Source organism: Musa acuminata, chromosome BXJ2-2, assembly GCF_036884655.1.
Source record: "Musa acuminata AAA Group cultivar baxijiao chromosome BXJ2-2, Cavendish_Baxijiao_AAA, whole genome shotgun sequence".
In the NCBI taxonomy this organism is placed as follows: domain Eukaryota; kingdom Viridiplantae; phylum Streptophyta; class Magnoliopsida; order Zingiberales; family Musaceae; genus Musa; species Musa acuminata.
In genome coordinates this window covers 32,629,796-32,650,954 of record NC_088339.1, presented here as the reverse complement: position 1 = coordinate 32,650,954, position 21,159 = coordinate 32,629,796, and the positions used below count along the sequence as shown (strand labels likewise).

Genomic DNA, 21,159 nt, shown 5'->3' with positions numbered 1-21,159 from the left:
AAAGTTGTTATGCTTCAGAAGAACATTATTCTTCCATGAACGTAGAAAGATCACATTAGTTCTCCAATAACTATTGCATGCAAGAGAAATAATCGTCAATATCATTAGTTCACCTTCTTGTCCTTCTTTCATATGAATATTGTTCATGATATCATTGAGAAACACTAGCAAACTCTGTTTTAACACACAGTGGTACACTAACAAAGTCCTCATCAGATCTATTCATATCATACACAAAAAGAAAAAAAAGGTGGAATCTTACAATGACAACTACAGCGGCTTGAATATTACAGAAACCAAGTAATCATTTTATGAGAACAAAAAAACATACATAACTTAAACATCTATACCACACAAGCTTTGCCTCTTCATATGAGCACCAGCACCCAGAGAAACCAACTTGACATGGAAGGATCAGCAATTGACACCACACTGTCCCATGACCGCAGCCTTTTGTGTGGAAGAAGTAAATGGATCAATGTGTACCCAGAGCAATGAGAAGATTGAGGCAAGGAGAATGGACCACACAATGACAATTGTAGGTGTTCGGTTTTGCCGGCCCATAAGCCCCTTGAGGAAGGGATATAGATGTGCAATCACCCAAAATGCGAAGAACAGCCTTCCGAACAGAGGACCCCATGACTGGTAGCCGCTGTTGATGGCATAAGAGACGCCTGCCACGATTCCTACCATGTTGATGACCAAGACAGTAGTTGGGGGAACGAGGAGACTCGTCCACTTGAACACATACAACTCAGCAAAGTCTCCGTCGTCATCTGAAGACTTGGATGTGACCGTGAAGCTGGTGTCTATCCCTGCTAACACCTTAAGCAGACCCTGGAACACGGCAAACAGGTGGGCTGATGTTCCTCCAATCACCCAAAACTGCTCATTCCTCCACCAGTCCTCAATCCCGACCCCGCTCCACCTGAGTTCAAGAATTCCAGTAGCGAAGATTGAGATGAAGAGCAGAATGAACCACATTCCTGCATAATTGCTTATCTGCACAATGGATGGATAGTAGGATCAGAAGCAACCTTGGCAATGTAAAAGGTGCCAGTTGAAATAAAGAATGAAATTGCATTGATTGCAACTGCTAAAGTCAAAATGTAAAAAAAAAAAGGGACCACATTTGAAATCACCCAGAAAGAAATGAACATGAAGCCATTTGTGTGATGGTGATTGCAGATCAAATCCTGACTTCACACATTTTGGCATGAAGGATCGAACAACTATTGCATATGTATGTGAAAAAGAATGTCTCCTCTACAAGCAAGATAACAACCGTAAGCTTGCACCAAAACACCAACATATTAGGTCTAGATCAGTAATCTGTTTTTTACTGCAAACCATAAAGTGAATTTGGGTGGATTTCGAGAGAGTAAATTAAGTAAAGTTCTTACTGAAGTTTTTATAAGTGCTTCTGCTGTTCAATTTCCTGAAGCATGATGTGCGGCACAACATGGAATTTTTTTCAGGTGCATTACTATGACATGCTTGTTTACGCTTTTGCCTTGAGGAAATAATGGATTGTGGAATACCCCAGTTTAGTCGTATCGAGGTTTAGATAGGCTTATAAGGCTAGATGGGCCTATCATTGACAAATTGGACTTAAGCATGTTGAGCAAGTGTCTCAGACTCATCAATTTAATTGATTAGTTACTCCATCGAGCCAGATCATGATACTGCATAAGCTCATCCACTTTGCACCAGGGTCTATTGACTAAGGAATAATAGGTGCTAATATCCAACAGAATGTGAGAACTATAAAATGTCAAACTGGTCAATATAAGCTAGTTCTCAATAATACTGTAATGCCGTATATAGCCTCCCAGAATTCACACTAACAAAGGTGACATCTAGATCGGTTACTCATTATTAGTCATGCAAACGGTCAAAGAAACTAAACCAAAATTGCATGCACAAGAAATCAAATGAGAGTCTAATGATAGCTGTAATAAAAGAAGCTAACCTCTGGAATAATAAATTTTCCTGTGAGAAGGCAAATAGCAGGAAGAACACAATAGGCAATCAGTGGGATTGACGTGATTGGATAAACTATGGTATTAATGTATGCCACCCTCTCCAAAAGCTTCAATCTTCCATTGTAACCATACCATATAGGGCAATGTCTACTGAGCAGGATTTCAATTGATCCCAAGGCCCACCGCAACACTTGGTTGAGACGATCAGAAAGATTGATTGGGGCAGAACCCTTGAATGCAGGGCGGGGAGGCATGCAATAAATTGAAATCCATCCACGAGCATGCATCTTAAAACCAGTAAGAATATCCTCAGTAACAGATCCATATATCCAGCCAATCTGAAAGTAGGTGAACAAACAAAAATCATCAACTTATTTAATAGAGAGCTAAAACATACTAGAAGGTAACAGAGTGTGTATGTTAGATTAACCTCTTTTCCCCATTCAGTTTTGTCTTCGTACCCACAGCTAATAACATGTATGGCTTCTTTCAGAAGAGACGCTGGATCCGTGGATGGTGGTATGCCTCCCTGCTCCATGAAGGTAGATGCAATGAAAATTGGTGACTGACCAAATTGCTTTTCCAAGCTCCTCTGAGACATGAGCAGTGATCTCTCATCCTCATAACCTTGAGAGCCAAATAAATAGACATAATTCAAACTTGACAATATATTGTCAAGATGCAGGAAAAAAAGAGAAAAGAACATAACAAAAGTGTTCTTTACATGTAGAGGAGGAATTTATTCAGCAGAAAAAGGATGGTTTTTCAATGTGAAGAATCTTTTGTAAATTAAAGTAGATACTCTGTAAGTTTCTCAGGCACAAAAGATCATGGTTGTGGCTAACAAACAACATGCTCTAAAAGGCTGTCTTGTTCATAATCATATCAACAATAATGAGAAACTAAAAGATAATATGTGATTTCCAGTGATTATGCATTCACTTAGGTACACAAAACATACTAGTGATCAACATATCCAATTCAAATCAAGGGTAATTTGATTGTTTCACTTCCTAGATCATGAGATCAAATATAAATCCATATCTGGCTTAAAAATACAAATGACATTTGGGTTTCATTGAAAGTTTGCATGATGCCTCATAAAGAAAAGGAATAGTGCACACAGAAAATATGCATGGATGTGGTTGTGGTGAAGTGCAAAATGTTCACAATGCTAGAGATTGACCTTAACAAAGAAGAAACATATTGCTAAAGAATCATTGCCATGTTCAAAGATCAACAATATGAGTCAAACTCCAAGAAATAAATTAGGCGGACGTGTAGATCATTTAAAAATTGGACAGAGGTATCAAACATATGCGGAAAACCAACAATATCAAGAGTATTAAGAGTTTTAGTTTCTTCACCACCAACTGACACTACTGGCAAAGTTCCAGTCATACTGTTAGATAGAAAAAACATTTACACTTGTGAAGTTCCTCTTTGTCACCAATAAACACAATACTGCAAATTATGAAGCATTAGTGCTCCAAATTGGTTATCATATCATACTTATCAATTACTTTCTCCTAGATCTAAACAAATCATTAGATAGATTGTCCACATGTTATACATATTGTACAACAATGATTAATGAGATATATGAAATGATCTTGCCACAGTTATCGTAAGTTCTTGCTGTCTTCTTCTCTGTATATTTGATATACCATGTTACTATCATATTGGTATCTAATGTCCATATCCATGCTTTATATAAATCTTCATCAATATCGATAGATTGAAAAGCATCCAATATCTTGTGAAGTTATTACCAGCACAGGAAAGTCATCAACAGTAAATTATGAGAGTTGTACTAGTTAGTTCAGGTCTTGCTAACCAACAATTTAGATACAACAATAGAACAAATTACTACCTTCTATTCCCTCCTCCATGTCTTCCATATTGAAGATGGGAACTGAAGATTCAGATCTCATCATAGCCCTTTTTTTATTATCAATGTAGCTCTTATTTCCTCCCTTTCGTTTTTTCCTTGAACCACAACAGCTCTTGAACACAATGTTTGGTTCCAAATCAGCCTCGGTTAATACAGGATCATAACCATACAAGGCCTGCCTGTTAAAACAGCATCCTGTCCCCACATAGACAGGACCCTGGATGCCATCCAAACCTTTCAAGTTGATCTGCAAAACATGATACTAGTAAGAAAAAGATTCTTTCCACTATGACTAGTGCACTGAACCATTGGTATATTTCTTACATCAAAAAACACAATGTTCCGATTGGCATATCGATCATGCAAATCAATGCCATCAAATCGTTGAGGGAACTGAACATAGCATGTCTTCTTTCCTAGTGCAGGATCCATCATAAAACACATTGCTTCCCGGAGAGCTTTGCTGTTGTTGAAGTAATGATCACAATCCACATTGAGAAGATAGGCGCCATTGGTCAAGACAGCAGATACTCGAATCTGACCAGCATGACAGAAATTACAGGTTAAAACATCCATCAGCATGCTTAGATATGTTAGAAACACCAAGCAAGAAAGCAACATTAAATCACACTGAGAGTGCAAGTATCGAGTGAAGGACACAAACCAAGGCATTCATTGCACCAGCCTTTTTGTGATGTTGGAAACCCGGTCTCTTCTCACGGGAAACATATACTAGGCGAGGTAGCTCATTGCCATCTGTATCAAGACCTCCGCTGTGCCCTAAAAAGACCTACATTCAACCGACAAAAAGATAATATAAAGAAAAAGAGGTAAAACAGTGGAATGAAGTTGCGAAAAAAGTATATGGAACCTGTATCATGCCCGGATGATCTCTTGGGTTATTTCCAGGCCAGGGAGTTCCATCCTGCATTGTCCAACCTTCTTCTGGAGTTTTTTGTGCTTTGGCAACAAGAGCATTTATCCGTACCTTGAATTCCTCATATTCTCTCTGAAAATGGAATGATCCATGGGTCAATATAATCTAGTAGTCAAAATCTTAGAGGATATACGTGCATCTAGTTTCCATCCTTGCCTTCATTGCACGTCGTTCTTTCACAAAAGAAGGTTGAATCTTGTCTTTAAGGTAATCTATCTTCTGAGCAAAATAAAACTCAGGGGCCCTGGGTTCAATATTATGCTTCTTGCAAAAAGGTACCCACTTTCTTGCAAATTCAGCAGTCTCTGACAGTGCTTCAAAAGTAAGCATTGCTGAACCATCATCAGAAACATAACATGAGACTTTGTCAACAGGGTAATCCACAGCAAGAATAGACAACACTGTGTTGGCTGTTATAAGAGGAGGTTCCTTCAAAGGATCCACTGTACTGACAAAAACATCAACAGGAGCTAATTGTGATGGTTCCCCTTCCCTATCATATCTGCAAATGTGTATTGTGAAGAATCATTATAGAAAAAACATGAAGAATATTATGTTCAATAGAGAAAAAGAACAAGACATGATCACTGACCTCAAGGCAAGCCTATCAAGGTATGTCTCACGGTTGATTGGATACCATTTTGGAAACTGATCAAGAAGCCATGACAAAGCAAACCATATCTCACAAATGACCGATGTTAGCCACAAAGGATAAGCATCATGTACCGGATGAGTTACACGATATTGGAAGAAGAAACATAAAATGATGAGCCGAAGTATGATGACCACACGGTAGAGGTTAAGTTGGCTAGAAGGAATTGGTACTATACGGCTTAAAGGTTGCCGAGCATCATCGACCCTACAAAGGGAATTCAAATATCAGATGTATGATTATATGTTGAAGCATCATGAATAAGGCAGCAATTCTTAGCACATACCAGAAATTACCTATGGCTGAAAATTAGAGGTGGGCTGAGATGCACAGTTCAAAGACAAGTTATACTTACAATGGACTTGGTCAAACTGTGGACAGATATCTACATATTGCATCATTTGATAAATAGAAATATAAAATGACAAGCATTTCTGAATGATAAAGCTTGTCCCTATACTTGTACCTTATTGCAAAATAAGCATTTATTGTATGAATAATTTTATTGCTTGTAATACACACCACTGAAACTATCTAAATCTAGCTCTGGAACTGATGTAAATGAAAGGAACATGAAACGACTAGAGATTAACAGCCAGAAGGGAAAAAAAATCAAGAAAGCAATTCAAAAAGGCCATATCAGGAAAAATGCAAGGTCCATACATTTGCAGATCTTCACCATTTGAACCAGTTCCTTCCATATCTCCTTTGCCATCATTGTATTTGTTGGTCACATGCATTATGGTTTTGTCCTGTTTGAGCTTCCAACCTTCAACTCTTTCTTTCCAGTCAACACTACCAAGCCCATATGAGTTCAAGTCTTTGGAAGGGTCCACAATTCTTACTGGAACTGCCATATAGTTCACCAGAAAACAATTACTGAAAGCTAAATGCCATGTATTAATAAGTTTTATTTTGCAGATGGAAAGAGGATTTAATGTTACCTGGCAAGCTGGGATCTACATAACCTGATGATGGACTTCGAATAGAATGGCGATCAGGTGTTGCATCAGGGACCTCCCCAGAAACCTAAACATATTGGTTTAATGGTAAGACCAAGCAAAAGGTTGACCAACAATGGACATCATATTTACTGTTATAGCTTTGGACAGTGACTTAGCTATAGATTTGATGAAGGCTCTTAAACAATTTTGTTTGAGCTGTGTTTCTTGAGTTCTGGAGATCTTCGGGAGATCTTATCATCATTTTTGCTATTCTACGTGTCCTAAAGGGAATCAAATCTAATGAGAGCTTAAGCCGAAAAGAAACTTCGATCATTCTCTTTCACAGAAGTTATCTTTAGAAACAATAAAGACAAAAAAATTCTTAATTAGAAAATTCTTTGTGGCTCAGCGCTTCTTCATCATTTGAGAACTAAAAAGTCTAGGAATGTCTATTAGATGTTTTCATAATTAGTAAATACAGGTTAATATGCCCAGAGTGAGAAAAACCAACATTAATATTCACCAATGAAGTTGGTTTTCTTAATCGATTGACATGTTATCTTCGATTAATTTTCTACTCATTCATCTATATAATCTTAGCTTTTCTAGTTTATACTGTCACAGCATTCTTCATAGCATATAAAATAAAAGTTAAACTAGATAGTCAAATTTTAGTATGATCTTTGTTTACTCCCCCACATAGAATTTTTCTAGCATAAAAGCAGCTCCATGTCTATCACTATATTTTAGCAGAAGCAAAAATTTGCTGTTTTAACATTGCAATCCCTATTTTGCCCATGAAGCCAATGTTTAAGACAATGAACAAATGCCAAATATATTGTTTCCTAGAAGAAGTAAATTTCTTTTTAATCTACCTGTTGCCCACTGGTCAAATATGGAATACGGTGTTGAGGTTCATGTCTAAAAGAAGAAGATAAATCAACATCTTCTGCCGGTCCTTGAAGTTGCCATGTATGTCCAGCTTCAACATTGCCTTGCCTGCAATTGAACTCATTGTCTAGATCATCAACATCATCTTCCTCATCATCTCCATCAACTCGAGGACTACCTGAAATCCACAAGTCAGAAATAGTGAAGTAGGTCTAGGTTTGTGATTATATAATCGGATGGGAATTTCATCAAAAGAAGCATCATAAGAGATTCATTTTATGCTTACACATTCATATGCAACTAAAATCTCAGGAGTGAGTGGAATGATTAAAACCATGACCTTACCTTTGTGTCTCTTGTACCGAGTCTTGCATTGAGGGCAAGACTTATTCCCTTCCTTCCTCTCATATTCATAACAAGCTCGGCAGACTGGGAAGGCACACTCATTACAAGCAACAAAAAGGTCCCCCGTGTCTGAAAGTCCTACTGTATCACCACAGATTTGACACTCTTGGCCATCAAATTTTTTCAGCAGCTTTGGCTGCATTATGAAAGACGTAATTGAGGATCAGGAGAGAAAGGAATCAGAAAACTTGTAAAAGATGTCCATGTTCCAATGATGTAAACGTAAGTCAGGTGTATGAGATAAGCAAAGCTAACAACTTCATCAAAATATATTTAAACAGTTAAATAAAACACGAAAAACCAAGAAACCAAAATTTTGGTGACAGCCAAGACCAAAATTTGGTCCAAACTGCCAAATTAATAATTTCAGTTAGATGATCCTGCAAATTTCAATTTCTTCAGAGAAGTCTCATGCAAACCATGAAAATACCAGTGGATACGATATCAAGTCCAAGTCCATAAAGCACAAAGTGGCATGCAGATCTATGCCGGCAAGAAAGGGTAGCAAAGGATCTTTATGCATTTTTCAAAATACAGGGATTTCAAGCGCAATTAGGAAAGAAGACTGATATCTATCTAACAACACATAAGGAAGACAACAAAGTCGAGCGCATCAAAGTCGCAAATTTAACAAGAGTCCACAACAAGCAACTAGAGTTACAGCCAACTCAAAACAAAATTAAGCGATTGATTCACCCCTAAATCAGGTGAAGTTTAATGCCGAAGCAATCTTTTAACTAATACTTCCTGCAAGAAAGACAGTGAATCGCATAGGGTTGTCGACATCAGTTCAAAATCATACAAAAACTGACTAGAGAAGAAATTCCAAAATGGATATTTGAATGCAGAACAAAGGCAAAATTATGGTCTTTCCTAACAGTAACCAAAGGTATGCAACATCTTCAAATTGACCGGCACCATATGCCTTCCAATCCAGTCAATCCGAACAAAACCCATCACAAATTGCATAAGACGATTATGAACCCGAAGTCAAACCACAGAAACCGCAAAGTGCACCACTTGATCCAAGCAACAGGCCGACCAAAATGCCAGTTCTTTCAAAAGAATCGAGAAGAAGGAAAAATGGTCGGATCTTGGCCATCCGTAACAGGATGAAGAGGCGAAAAACGGCAAACACCCACCCCAGCTTCTCCTCCCTGCCGAATCATCACGAACTCGTTCCGCTTGTGTGACCCCGCCACCATTCCCGCATTGGCTTCCATGACGCTCCCGACACCCTACCCAGATCCGATCTTTCTCCGAGCTGCCCACCAAACTCTCTGGAGAAGAATCACCTTACACCGAGGAGGAGGAAGAGAACAATCGATCGGGATCTCTTCCGATGGGAGCCGAAGAAGCGCACCGGTGGTCTCTCACTCGCTGCCGCAATCCCCCATCCGATGATTCCTATCCTCCTCAGCCGTCCTTTCCTCCTTCATCTCATATTACTAATAAATTAAATATAAACTAACATACGTTTAATCGCAGCCGTCGGATGGAAGGGTTTGATGGATGCTTAAGCGTCCGATCACCGCGCACGACACCGCCAAGTGTCGGTGAACTGGTGCAGCTAAGCCATTGTCGGCTTCCTCGGGCAAAGCTTGGTGTCTCTTACAGCAACAGTGGTGACTGGATGCGTCGGTGTCGGCGAAACGTGACGTCGTTGTTGTCGTTTGTTTGTAACGGCTCGTAATCTACAGAATCGGTCAACTGAAAGAACGTATCTGATTCACTATGAATTAATTATCCTAAGATAACTAACTACATTGCATAAAAAAGAAAGAAAAAAAATATCTAAAATTTTTCCGTCGTCAACTGTACGTCCCCATTCGAAGTGGGGAGAGATATCAATCGATCCAGTCTGCGTAAATATGGTTCAGCTTCTTTATCCTCCGCAACCTTGGGAAACACTTCAATGTTGGTTCTGAGCTGGGTGGTGGTGGTGTTCCTGTCCCAACGTGGGTCGGAGAGTTTGCAGATCTGGGAAGAGTACTGCTTCTCGTAGCCTCTTCCGAATAATCCTTCGCTGCCTCCGCAACGCTCATCGGAGTCTTCTTCAACACTGTACCAACAAGAACACAACAGCTGATCAAACACAAAGCAGACTCTAAATAAGCCATGAAAGCAAGCAAAGCCTGGCTTCGAGTGTACCTGCAGAACCATGCGCGGAGACGCATCTCTCGTTGGATCGGCTGGCGTTGGCTACAGGCGCTGCAGGCAGCGTCGGTCTCACGGCCGAGCCACTCCCTCGTGCATGCGAGTGCGAGTACAAGCATCTGTCGCCGTAAGGGCAGGCACCGGCGGCAAAGCTCCGGCACAATTTGGTCTTGTGCGTCCCGGCGATATCCTGCCAGTTGGGCACCGGCTCGCGGAGGTCGGCAGGTCCGTGGGCGAACCTGCAGAGGTGGCCGTAGGGGCAGACGCCCCTGGTGCTAAAATTCTGGCACAGTCGAGTCTTGTAGAACACGAGGTTTGGGTCAATGGCGGGAGGAGGAAGGGGAGGGAGCATCGTAGAGATCGATGAAGGCATGTTTGGAACGGGAGGAATCATGGTAGGGGGTTGTTGTGGTGGTGGGTGTAAGACGAACCGACGTTTCTTTGGCGGGGGAGGCTCCATGAATCCTTGCTGCTGCTGCGGCGGCGGACGGAGGAGGGTTGATAGGAAGACAGGCTTCGGGACAAGATAAAAAGAGGGAAGAAGGCTCAAATCAACGACAAATCTTAATCCTACTCACTCCAACTTGGAAAACGCCCGCTACCGAACCCAACTGGAACACCAGTGGCGGTTGGAATAGTCCTACTACCCAACTCTGTTGTATCAATAGATAGGCCTATCCGACTCAGCATGCACTTCTAGTTGATGTATGATGATAATTTGTGTCACAAATCTCATCAGATATATTATTTTACATCTAAAATGTTAATCTGATGATAATATATCGATCTCACTTATCAAATATTGAAGATTTGAAATCTCATCCGAACGATATATATATCAGATCAGATCTACTTATCAAAGATTGAGGATGTCAGATAACAAACTTCCATATACTCTATAATAGCAAGGTTTAAAGATCAAATCTTATCATCACCGATTCCCATTTGACAATTCAGGTTGAATCAAACATTTAAAAGTAAAACCTTAATCATAACACGACTGTAAAGGAGACTATAATGTGAACAAATTACATTAAAACAAAGGCATGGCCACTAAATTCTCCAAGCAAAACACGTAGTGAGCTTAAACCTACAACGGTAAATAAACTAATATGGTAATTAAAAAAGAGAGCTATGAGTGTGTAGAGATCATTTGGATTCTATCAAGTTGATAAAAGAGTGATGGCACACAAATTTTACCATAAAGCCCAAACCAAAATTATGAATTAACAACGTGATTATCAAACTCTAGCACACTTATTCATGATGGATCTTTAATTAAGAATGAGATCCGTCAAGTCCCAGCACCGTGGTAAGAAATTTGCAGACATCATTCATCTCACCAGGGACAGTATAGTGGCCAAGCCTACACAATTTCAACGGTTAGTTCTATAGAGGATGCAATTTGGCTGACCGAATAAAAATGGTCATGTAAAAAAAGATTGCATACCCATTGTATGTTTTGAGTGCAGCGTTTTCAAATCCACTTGATTTTAAAACCTGAGCAGATTTCTCACCATGTTTATATAACACCACTTCATCTCCTGTAAGAATTCAACTTTAGCATAACTGAACAAGTTACCATTGCAGAATGTAATAATGCTCCAAAGTAATACAACTTCCAACATTTAGTAATTGGGATAAAACATTTAGAGAAAAGAAGAATGTCATATTGCAGATTTGTGTTGAATCACGAGAATCAGATGCTGATAAATATGACTCGAAATATGTTCAGACCTCAAGAGATGAAATGGTGTATAATCTACATCATCAAGAATTCATCTTATAATGATTTTGATCATTAAATTCATCATTTTGATGATTAGAAGAATACTAGATGAAGGTATTACAAGACTGCCATCTTCCACTTGCATTTCCATGAGAAGTGAAATGTATCGTTAACTGACTTAAGTGTTTCATGTGCTACATTTTGGATAAAAGGTGCATGAGCTGATCTCTTGCATATTGCATAACTATTTTAGTCAGCTAAAACATGAGATCAATGATACATCAGGTTGGCATCACCTGGTAAATTCATGAATATCATAGATAGATCTGTTTGTATGTAACTTAACCTAAAGCCAGCAGCTAAATGTGCAGCTCAAGTGCACATCTAGAGGATATAATGAGGAACCACAGCATGATATATTTATGATGATGTACGGACGCATACCATTTCCATGGCAAAGTAAAATAGGCAAGGATGAAGCTCGTCTTGCAGCATCTTGGGAACCTTCCAACTTTCTCTTCAGACTCCTAAAAAAAAAAATGGCTTTGCAAATGAGATCACTCTAGATTTAAATGTCAAAGTAGAAGTGTCGCATTGACATGGAAGCTCTTTATGACAGTACAATATACCTCGCGCATGGAAGCCAGCCACTTAGACCAACAACAACACTTAGATTGACAGGGTAGGGCTTGCCATTTCCATATTTTCCATGAGCACAACAAGTTGCAGAGTACAGGGCAGTGGCAGCACCCATACTAAAGCCACCAACGCCAAGTTTGACTGTGATAGACAGTCAAAAAGTATAGCACATTACAGATCCCAATTGATCAAATTACATGCAACATGCATGACATAGGTGGCTTATGCAAAACATACAAAGCTTAATGACGCACATGATCACAGGTTTAATGCGCCATAAGAAATAAAGAAGATGGTCTTCTAAATTAATCTGTTGCACGAAGTTGGCTGTTTTTGCTTTTATCATCTTAGCTTCTACTGATTGCATCAAGTAGACAAATCCAAGGTTCTGATATACAACTTGGTCCATTTCGAGCAACTAATGGTGAGTTGAAAAGCTAGACTATATACGAAGGATGGCATATATTCTTCACAAACGTCATGTTCATGGATTAACAGCTACCATATGGTGAACAGGCACATCAAAATAAGTTGAAAAGCTAGACTATATACGAAGGATGGCATAAATTCTTTGCAAACTTCATGTTCATGGATTAACAGCTACCATATGGTGAACAGGCACAACAAAATAGGTTTGTTTGAGAGAACATACTATCAGCAGGCTCTGTCGACAATAAATTTGCAACATGTGCAGCTGATGCATCCATTCCTTCAACATCATCAGGGCCATCCTCTGACAGATCCCCAACGTCAAACCCTATAAAACAGAAAACTTCTTAGGTACCTTGCCAATATCACATATATTATAATTTTGACTCCCATGCACTTATCCCACAGATACAAATATTGCATTGATATGTTACTCCAACCAGTTCGGAACTCAACAATTTTACATATGCATTCACTCACAAGAAAGTAAACTTATAACAGATATTACAGTCAATCTAATTAACTTACAAGCAGTTGAAGGAAATCCACCAAAAACTGCTACAGGCCTGGTAGGGGCAGTTGGGCATATCCACTTAATCTGCATAGGTCCAATTGAGTTCATAAAGATTTTAATAGAAGACCAGCAAATGATGAACTACCCAAGATCATACTAGTTAAGTTAAGGGTAATAGAAAATGTTATTTTCATATTTATCATGGTATAAAAAATGATTAGCAATTTTGTTCTTACATTTGGAAGAGGGAGGGTTTCCAGGAGTTGGGACCAGCTGCAGCATAAGCAAGAAATAAGCAGATAAGGAATGGAACTATCAGACTTCTTAGCACAACTTTTCCCTAAAAGGGTAGCAGTTTCAGGTAATTATAGATCAGCTATCAGACACATGAATTCCCATGCCACTACAACAGATGGTGCACTGTAAACTTTCATATAAAAATTAAGTCTTCAGAAAGAAACAATGAACAGAAGACAGCCAACTACACCGAGCATTGGACCAGGCTTCTCATAAAAATGCTAAGATGCCATTAACATAGAACAAGGATAACTATAGCACATAAAACATTTTTAAGGTAGCAGCTAAAGCAGACAACAGAAATTTGATATGGAGTATCTTTCTCTCTTGTATTGGACTATCAGTTTTTGCAATTTTTAGTTTTTCTCAAAGTGCAACCAAAGAGGTCTTTCATAAAACTCATAGTCATAGCTGCTAAACTGATGCCTGATTCTCTATACTGAACAGACAGGAGGAGAGTTGAAGGAAAGCTAGTAAACTGATGGTCACACCATCAAGACTTCGATCTTGTTTTTTTCTCTTTTTTTTCCTTTTTTGTAAGTGGGCAAGGTCCTAATCAAGTTCTAGTAAGCAAAGAACAGAGAAATTCCAACTGGATGGTACTTTTCTATTTCTTACTGATTTTTTAATGTGATGGTCTTCTTATAGCACTAATTAAAATATGATTTAATTACGTAAAATAACCAGGATCAGTTTTTATATTATAAAGTCACAACTTCTGTTACAGCATTAAAATGTGGAGAAGAATTCCCTCGTTAAGCAACCATAAAAGAATAATCTGGATTTTACAGTACTTTAGAGAAAATAAAATGACTATTTTTTGGAGAAGCAACATGATGTAAAACTCGTTGAGGAAAACAATAGATGCGACTTAACAAAGATGCCAAGCAGCCTTGAGTTGATATCCAACATAGACAGTAACTTAATAAAGATTGCCCAACATCCTTCAAATAATATCCAGAATAGACTGATGCTGCACATGGTCCAACTTCATGTGACATAAGATATCATGCACAAGCAGTGGTTTAATATGGTCTCTCAATCACTTTATATTCTACCGCCTACTAGATTAAACTTATGCAGAAAATTTTTCTGGGGTCAGAACCAACTTCACTGACAAACTGATGGTCAATAGTGAATGTTACAGGTTTATCAATCACACACAAAAATACACAGAGGGGAGCTACCAATACCTTGCTCCATTATCACCTAGGCCATGAAGCCACACAACAGTGGCCAGGTGCCTCCCCTTAGGTCTGACCACATGGGTCCTTCCAAAGTCAAACGCCCTTGCAGCAGTCTTAGCACCTGAATTTATTCATTGATTCATTCAAACAATCCCCCATAGCAGCAAGGAACCGGAAGATTGGTAACGGAGGAAGAAAGAGTAATCAAACCTGAAGCAATCGAGCTGCTTCCGTAGCTCATCTCCGCAACAGCAACAACAGCCCCTCTCCCCCCTAGCAACCTCCAGATTCTACAGGAAATGGCTTCGTAACGAACTCGCACTACCTGCGGAAAGAAGCACCATTTTTTGACATCAAATGTAGAGTTCAGGAACACACAATAACAAGAAGCCACTAAGATCTGATCCAGGGAAACGCGTATGGGTCCAAAAAAGAACTTCTCAGAATGGAGGATAAAAAGGGGGTAAAGGGGGGAAAAGGAAGGGAGCTTTCCAACCTTGAGGCAGAGACATCCTTGGCTTGGATTTGCTCCCAAGAATCGATGCTACCGGAAAGAGTAAAGTGTAGTGTCGCAAAAAATAGAGAGGGAAAAGAAAAGAGCATCGACAACAACACGTTCCACAATAACCAAAAGTACTCAAGACAGAAAGAGCTACAGGGCTTCGATTCGTGATCAAACCTCAGATTACCAAAGGATGCTTGATTATTGCTTTCGCTTTCCTAGATCTATCTCGCTTTCTCCTTGCTTTCGCCGGCAGCAGCAAGGGTTCTTGGGATCGGGCAGGGGAATGGCACGGTGGGAAAAGAGGGAGTCGCGGACAACCGTCGAAGAACAGAGCGGAACCCCAACCCGACCAAATGGCCACCATCGACGGGCCTTCTTATCGGTTGCAGCCGTTCCATCAATGTGATGGGCCACGGCTTGTCGCTTGCTTGTTTGTGCCGTTAAGGCCCACTGTCGAGTTGGCCGAGTACCGGATGACCATCGTACCGCCCACCAACTGTTTGGTGATTGGCCCGTCATCATCATCCCTTGCCGTTGCGGTGCAAGCGAGACGGCCAATGCCTCCGCGACTCGGACGGCAAAGGAGTCAAGCTGTAATTAAGCTCAATCGACTCCGAGAACCATGCATGGGTTGTTAGTCTCAACCACGGTTCGGTTTAAACTAAAACCAAACCATAATTAAATCGGTTAAGGTCGAGAACCGAACCGAACCGAACCGACTAAGATCAAGAACTGAATCGAGTTCTAGCCGTTCGATTCTAGTTCCTACGATCTAGAATCGAAATCAGAATCGTTGATTCCGGTTCAATTACAGAGATAATATGTAATTAGTTCCAAGTTAATCAACAAGTTTAGAACGACGGATTATGATCCCTCATCTCGAGAATTATTTGATACAAATACTGCGGTGCTTTAGTTGGCGATCATCTTCGTTTATCTTCGTTTTCCTGCTACAAGCAACGTAATCGGGATAGAAGAGTTGCAGATAAGCGTGGGATCTCATGTCACTTTCTATGGACTGACAGAGAAAGAAAGCAATTTATCGAACACATGAAGCAATACTATAATCCGATATGATATCAAAGAGAGAGCCAATTCATCCGTTTCACAAGAAGCAGAATGACACGGGAGCTACGAGGAGAGGTGTGCTAATTACTTGCACGTAGTAAGTATACTAATCTTCGCTGTGTTTTGTTGTTTTTGATCGATCTATAATGGCGGATGAATCAGCGTGTTGTGTTCGTTCCTCTCTCTCTCCGCGTCTATCACATCTTCTCGACAAAAAAATCCAGCAGCCCTGTAGCCCTGTTTCTTCATCCGATCTGCGTGTTCTTATCGGGATGAACCTACAAACACCAGTGTTGCAGATGAAGCATCGGACGAAGATGAAACTTGATCGATGCAGTGTCGTTCGTTACCTGGTGGAACCTGTCATCGTTGAAGCTCTTGTTTCGATGCTTGAGTTCGCCTCTGTGGGTGGTGAGGTCGTCCAGTATCTCAGCGTCGCACACTTCCACACGGCCGTCATCGCTGTCCGACGTCGACGCTTCTCCTTCCTGCGAGTCCGAAACAAAGCCATCGATGTGAATGGCCGTGACGGTGATGCAGTGGAGTGAGGTCGAGGGTGTCGAGCCCGTGTACCTTAAACGAAAAGCTGCGAGCGCGGCGAGGGGTGCCGGCGATCTCATCGTACTCAGCCGCGTCCAGCTCCCAGAGATGGTGCGGATGGAAGAACTTGGGGAGGACGTGCTGTCTGATGCTGAGCAGGACGAAGAATGGCAATGGGAAGAGGATTCCTGCTATGGGTATCCATGTCACCCCAAAGCACAGCAGCAGGTAAAGGAACTGGAAGATCGTGAAGGCAGCGATCTGCCTGAAGGGAACCGATTCCACGAACGAAGCATGCATCCCTTCCAAGACCCTAACGAGGAAGCCATACACGGTGATGAGATCAGAGACAGAGAGAAAAGAGGCTGGTAGAACAGGGAGCGGACTTACTTGTAACGCCGGCTGGGAGTGATGAGCAGAAGCAGTGTCCGCTCCCAGAACTGGTTTCCGGGCAGACTGTCGATGGCCATGTAAGCGAAGTAACCCCAGAGGACGGATGTGGGTATCATCTTGATGACGGGCATGGCTGCAAGGCAAGCACCCACGAGCAGCGACTGCAGGAGGTTGGTCACTCTTTGCTCGTTGACCCGAACAGGCAAGTGGGCGTCGATGTGCTTCTCCGGATCGAACGCTCCCTTGGAATCGTCTCCGCCGGCGCCGTTGCCCATGACTGCGTCCTTCAAGTTCTTCAGTTCTTTATCGATCGAGATGCTCTGCACGGGACGAAATCTCCGGTAAATCGCACTGAATCCTATCGAATCTTGCAAGAGCTGTTGTATTACCGTAGACCCCTCGTCCATTTTGACGAACACCTCTTGCATCTTCCCATACATCTCCGAGTTGGTCGCTTGCTGCCTTATGCTCTCCTTGGCAGTCTCCACCATCTTCTTGCGGATTATCTGAACAAAGCAGACATTAGAGAAGCTTGTTTCCGGATGCAACAGAGACAGCAGATCCACCCACCCGCCTCTTGAGGACAGCAAGGCTCTTGGTGTGCATGGGGGACTGAGGGAGGACGCCATTGGAAGGGGGGATTCCGAGCAACCCACAAACCAGAACCTGAGATGGGAACGGAACGTCAAGAAAGAAGTACGATGCATCTACGACGGTGGAAGAAGAACAGAGTTGATGGTAAACGTGCCATGAAGCCGAGGACCAAAATGTCGTAGTGGTAGGCGGAGGGTTTCTTCAGATTGAACTCCTTCTGCTGTGCCATCTGGGAGGCGACGCTGTGGTCGAAGAAGTAGAGTCCTGCGACCATCAATGCAGGTATGATGGCAGCGAAGATGTATACTGGAGGAACAGACAGCATATCCTGCAGATCATCCGGCAAACAAATTAGAGAGCTTACTGCTCTGATCCTTGCAAGCTGTGATGAGAAGATGCATTGTTACCTTTGCAACAGTCCAATGGTACAAAGATTTGGCTTCCCATGGAAGAGGACTGAAGAGCCTCCTTGGAACTCCAGAAGGAACCTTGTTGGGGACAGCGTATGACATGGCCGTCCACAACAAGACCATCAAAGGCACACCATAGTCCGCGGTAAGACCTCTGAGCCACCCTGCATCCAAAAGCAGAGACTTCTCAGAATCTCTCTGTGCGTGCGCGCGCGCGCGTGTGTGCAGCAATCAAAACGATGGCACACCTGTGCCGTACTTCCATGATCTCGCCCTCCTGCTCTTCATTGCGGTAAGAAGAAGACCAGCAGCAAATATGATCCCCAGGAGCCCATTTGTGTACAGCCACTCAAACTGGAAGATTGGTAGAGTTCGGTCTTCACCTTTGGGTACTCTGAATTCACTTACGACCCCCTGTGACATCCTGTGTTAGTGATGATCCTTTAACAGAGGGATCATTATATCAAGCTAATCTGAGAACACACGCGGGCGCGCGCGCACCTTAATAGCTTCTTGGAAGAACAGAACTGTGATCAGCATTCCGAAGAGTTCATCCGCAATTCTTGTGAATCTACTAATGATAGCAGAAGCATTAAAAATTGAGAGAAGAAATAGCATTACAGCAGTCCACACGCAGACCCTGGAAGCAGCAAAGAAAACCAAGTTAAGCAACAAGAAACATAGATAGCATGATCTGAATCAAACATTACCATCCTGCCCAGGCCAAGTATAGACGCCCTCCCAGATCTTCACGTCCTTTAGCGAAGCTGTACAGGTACGTGTACATAATCACGGTAGGCTCTGCGACTCCCACGATCAACATTGGCTGCCCGCCGATGACGGAGTGTATGACGCCACAGATGGCGGTAGAAGCCAAAGTTTCGACGGTGCTCAGAGCTCCATCTGCGACAGGTTTAAGTCGACGGCTTAGAGGTACCGATGGGGGCAGTCGTATCGATCCAATGGGAAAGAGTGCCTACCGGTGTCTTTACTGAGTTGTTCTCCGAAGGCGATGACAGGAAGTGCGGAGGCAAAGAAGATGTACATTGTTGGAGCCAATATGCTGAAGATCAAATAATCCGATGAATAATAGAGATCGAGATGGTGGATAGAAAGATGCAATCGTACCTCATGCCCGAGTGACATCCGCAGATCCAGTCTTGCTTGTAGCATGAGGCTCTTCCTTTGACATCGTTGATGATCCCCCCCAAGGGAGTCTTGAGTTGAGCCATTCCTGGACAGAGCACGTAAGAAGATCAGCAACGCGACAAACACCGGAAGCAATCCTAATGGCAGGCACGGCTGCCTTATTAAAAGAAGGAATCCGCAGAGGATGTCTCAGAGGACAGAGAATATATAGAACATGAAACCATGAAAAGAAAGCAGAGGACAGATCATGGAATCCGAAGATAACTCAAATAACCAATACTAGTGTCGGTATCGGGGAGGGAGGAAACCGAATGAGCACCGACCTGTTGCAGTCTCTCTTGGGCAGGACGAGGAGAACGTGAGGACGCAATGCCTCCGGAAGCGCGTCGAAAAGAGAGATAGAGCTAGAGAGAGAGAGAGGAAGGAACAACGAGGAGGGGGAATCCCCTCTTCTCCTCCTCCTCCTCCTCCTCCTCCTCGCCTCTTTCTTTCTCGGTTTCTTCCCTGTCCTGGGATGACAGCGAGGCGAGAGATGGAGCGAGGACGGCGCGGGGGAAGCGCTGCGTCGCGCACGGGAGAGAAATAGACGGGGGAAAGGGGGACCCGGGCAACGTAGGGGTGGGGGCCCGCGGAGGAACCGCGCTCCGGGCTTCCTAAACGAGACAAAAAGGTCCAGGTGGCGGGAGGTTTGGCGGTCAACAGATCTAGTATTGGGGGAGAGGGGCCACATCGGCGGATCCAATCGCGGTAGATCTACGGTGGGGACCGCCTCGAAAAAGTAAGCCGCGTTTGTAGCCGAAGGGAGGTTTCGGGTGCCCACCCTCCGCACACGTGATTGCTGAGTCGACGGGTGGCTCCCAGCTGTCCGCGGTGCGCCTCCCTCGGTCTCTCTCGGTAGGGGTTTCACCGGCCGCTTCTTCTGCCTCGTTTCCTTTCTTCTTCGTGTATGTGTGTATGTGTCTGTGTATACTTTGGCTGTAGAGTGACGACGAAAAGATACAGTCTGGAGATTGGAGAAACATTGAGGTTCTATTTTCACGACAATAACACCACACATTTTGAATCAATTCTTTTCATTCATCGTCGAGATTGATGATAGCGTCATGCGATGCGGCTGGTTGGATTGTGGAGTGAAGATTTATGATATAAGATTGATATGTTGGCAAGATTTAAGGGATGGTTGGCCATGAGAAAAGATTATGCTAGGGATGAAATTAGTAAAATCCCTCTATCAAATTAGTACATGTTCATCCATTCTGGAGAAAAGGATTTTTAGTGTTTGTGATGTCAAGTTGATGACTAAAATCGATACGATCAATCATATATGATCTTAATATCAAAAGTTCTAATCCGCTTAAACATTTTCTAAGTGCGGCCTTCTTCATCCACATGGATCTGTGGCGTAACGAAGGGTGAGGGTTTTGTAAGGGTTTTCTTCGGTGGATGCTCAGCCACGACGCGTATGCGCCGTAGAAACGAAAGGTCTTTTCTTAGAGCTGCAGGAAGAAGAGCTTTCATCTCTGCGACTTGTGGTGGAGTGTCCGAGGTATCCATGAAGACAAAAGGACGAGGCTTGTGTGTCTTTAAGCAGATACTACTTGAGTAGGGGAAAGAGAGATCGTTTTGTGGTTCCAAGAGCATCATCTCTTTCGATGGATCCACGGAGATGCTGTGCCGGCAAAATGGTCAGGGATGTGTGGTGATTGGAAAGCAGAGAGAGAGAGAGAGAGAGATAGAGCGATGGCAATGGTCGAGAAGTCTGAGCGCCACTGGAGCTGGCGAACCCCATCCACGATGTATGTGGTAGCGCATGCATTCGCATACTAACCACTAAGAAACC

At 42.3% G+C, this 21,159-nt stretch overlaps 4 protein-coding genes across 6 annotated transcripts; all 4 read right to left on the bottom strand.

Annotated features, from left to right (window-relative positions):
- Window positions 1-193: 193 nt before the first annotated feature.
- Window positions 194-9,144, bottom strand: LOC135606152 (probable cellulose synthase A catalytic subunit 1 [UDP-forming]). The gene is made up of 14 exons (XM_065096981.1): window positions 8,851-9,144; window positions 7,649-7,844; window positions 7,288-7,481; window positions 6,413-6,497; window positions 6,132-6,318; window positions 5,409-5,675; window positions 4,973-5,318; window positions 4,751-4,888; window positions 4,544-4,669; window positions 4,204-4,416; window positions 3,859-4,126; window positions 2,416-2,612; window positions 1,973-2,323; window positions 194-1,002 (listed from the first exon to the last, which is right to left on the bottom strand). Exons 1-14 carry the CDS (start codon window positions 8,929-8,931, stop codon window positions 415-417), a joined length of 3,237 nt encoding a protein of 1,078 aa, XP_064953053.1. The 5' UTR covers window positions 8,932-9,144; the 3' UTR covers window positions 194-414.
- Window positions 9,145-9,419: 275 nt separating this feature from the next.
- LOC103976590 (zinc finger CCCH domain-containing protein 39-like) lies at window positions 9,420-10,854 on the bottom strand. Its single transcript, XM_009391857.3, has 2 exons — window positions 9,860-10,854; window positions 9,420-9,770 (listed from the first exon to the last, which is right to left on the bottom strand). Exons 1-2 carry the CDS (start codon window positions 10,323-10,325, stop codon window positions 9,556-9,558), a joined length of 681 nt encoding a protein of 226 aa, XP_009390132.2. The 5' UTR covers window positions 10,326-10,854; the 3' UTR covers window positions 9,420-9,555.
- A 146-nt stretch (window positions 10,855-11,000) lies between these two features.
- On the bottom strand, window positions 11,001-15,627 carry LOC135584448 (uncharacterized). 2 transcript variants are annotated; one of them, XM_018819891.2, is made up of 11 exons: window positions 15,340-15,627; window positions 15,157-15,204; window positions 14,871-14,985; window positions 14,667-14,781; window positions 13,413-13,449; window positions 13,191-13,260; window positions 12,886-12,990; window positions 12,224-12,374; window positions 12,039-12,121; window positions 11,316-11,409; window positions 11,001-11,231 (listed from the first exon to the last, which is right to left on the bottom strand). In XM_018819891.2, exons 3-11 carry the CDS (start codon window positions 14,899-14,901, stop codon window positions 11,144-11,146), a joined length of 774 nt encoding a protein of 257 aa, XP_018675436.2. In that variant the 5' UTR covers window positions 14,902-14,985; window positions 15,157-15,204; window positions 15,340-15,627; the 3' UTR covers window positions 11,001-11,143. The 2 variants fall into 2 exon arrangements, with proteins under 2 accessions (XP_018675436.2, XP_064953055.1); XM_065096983.1 differs by lacking the exon at window positions 15,157-15,204.
- A 589-nt stretch (window positions 15,628-16,216) lies between these two features.
- On the bottom strand, window positions 16,217-19,868 carry LOC103976457 (boron transporter 4). Of its 2 annotated transcripts, XM_018820367.2 has the most exons (14): window positions 19,643-19,868; window positions 19,299-19,404; window positions 19,151-19,233; window positions 18,881-19,073; window positions 18,672-18,810; window positions 18,419-18,584; window positions 18,168-18,334; window positions 17,915-18,088; window positions 17,737-17,832; window positions 17,556-17,672; window positions 17,164-17,486; window positions 16,807-17,086; window positions 16,584-16,721; window positions 16,217-16,511 (listed from the first exon to the last, which is right to left on the bottom strand). In XM_018820367.2, exons 2-14 carry the CDS (start codon window positions 19,400-19,402, stop codon window positions 16,479-16,481), a joined length of 2,013 nt encoding a protein of 670 aa, XP_018675912.2. In that variant the 5' UTR covers window positions 19,403-19,404; window positions 19,643-19,868; the 3' UTR covers window positions 16,217-16,478. The 2 variants fall into 2 exon arrangements, with proteins under 2 accessions (XP_018675912.2, XP_009389934.2); XM_009391659.3 differs by having other exon boundaries at window positions 17,164-17,672.
- Between the last annotated feature and the right edge of the window lie 1,291 nt (window positions 19,869-21,159).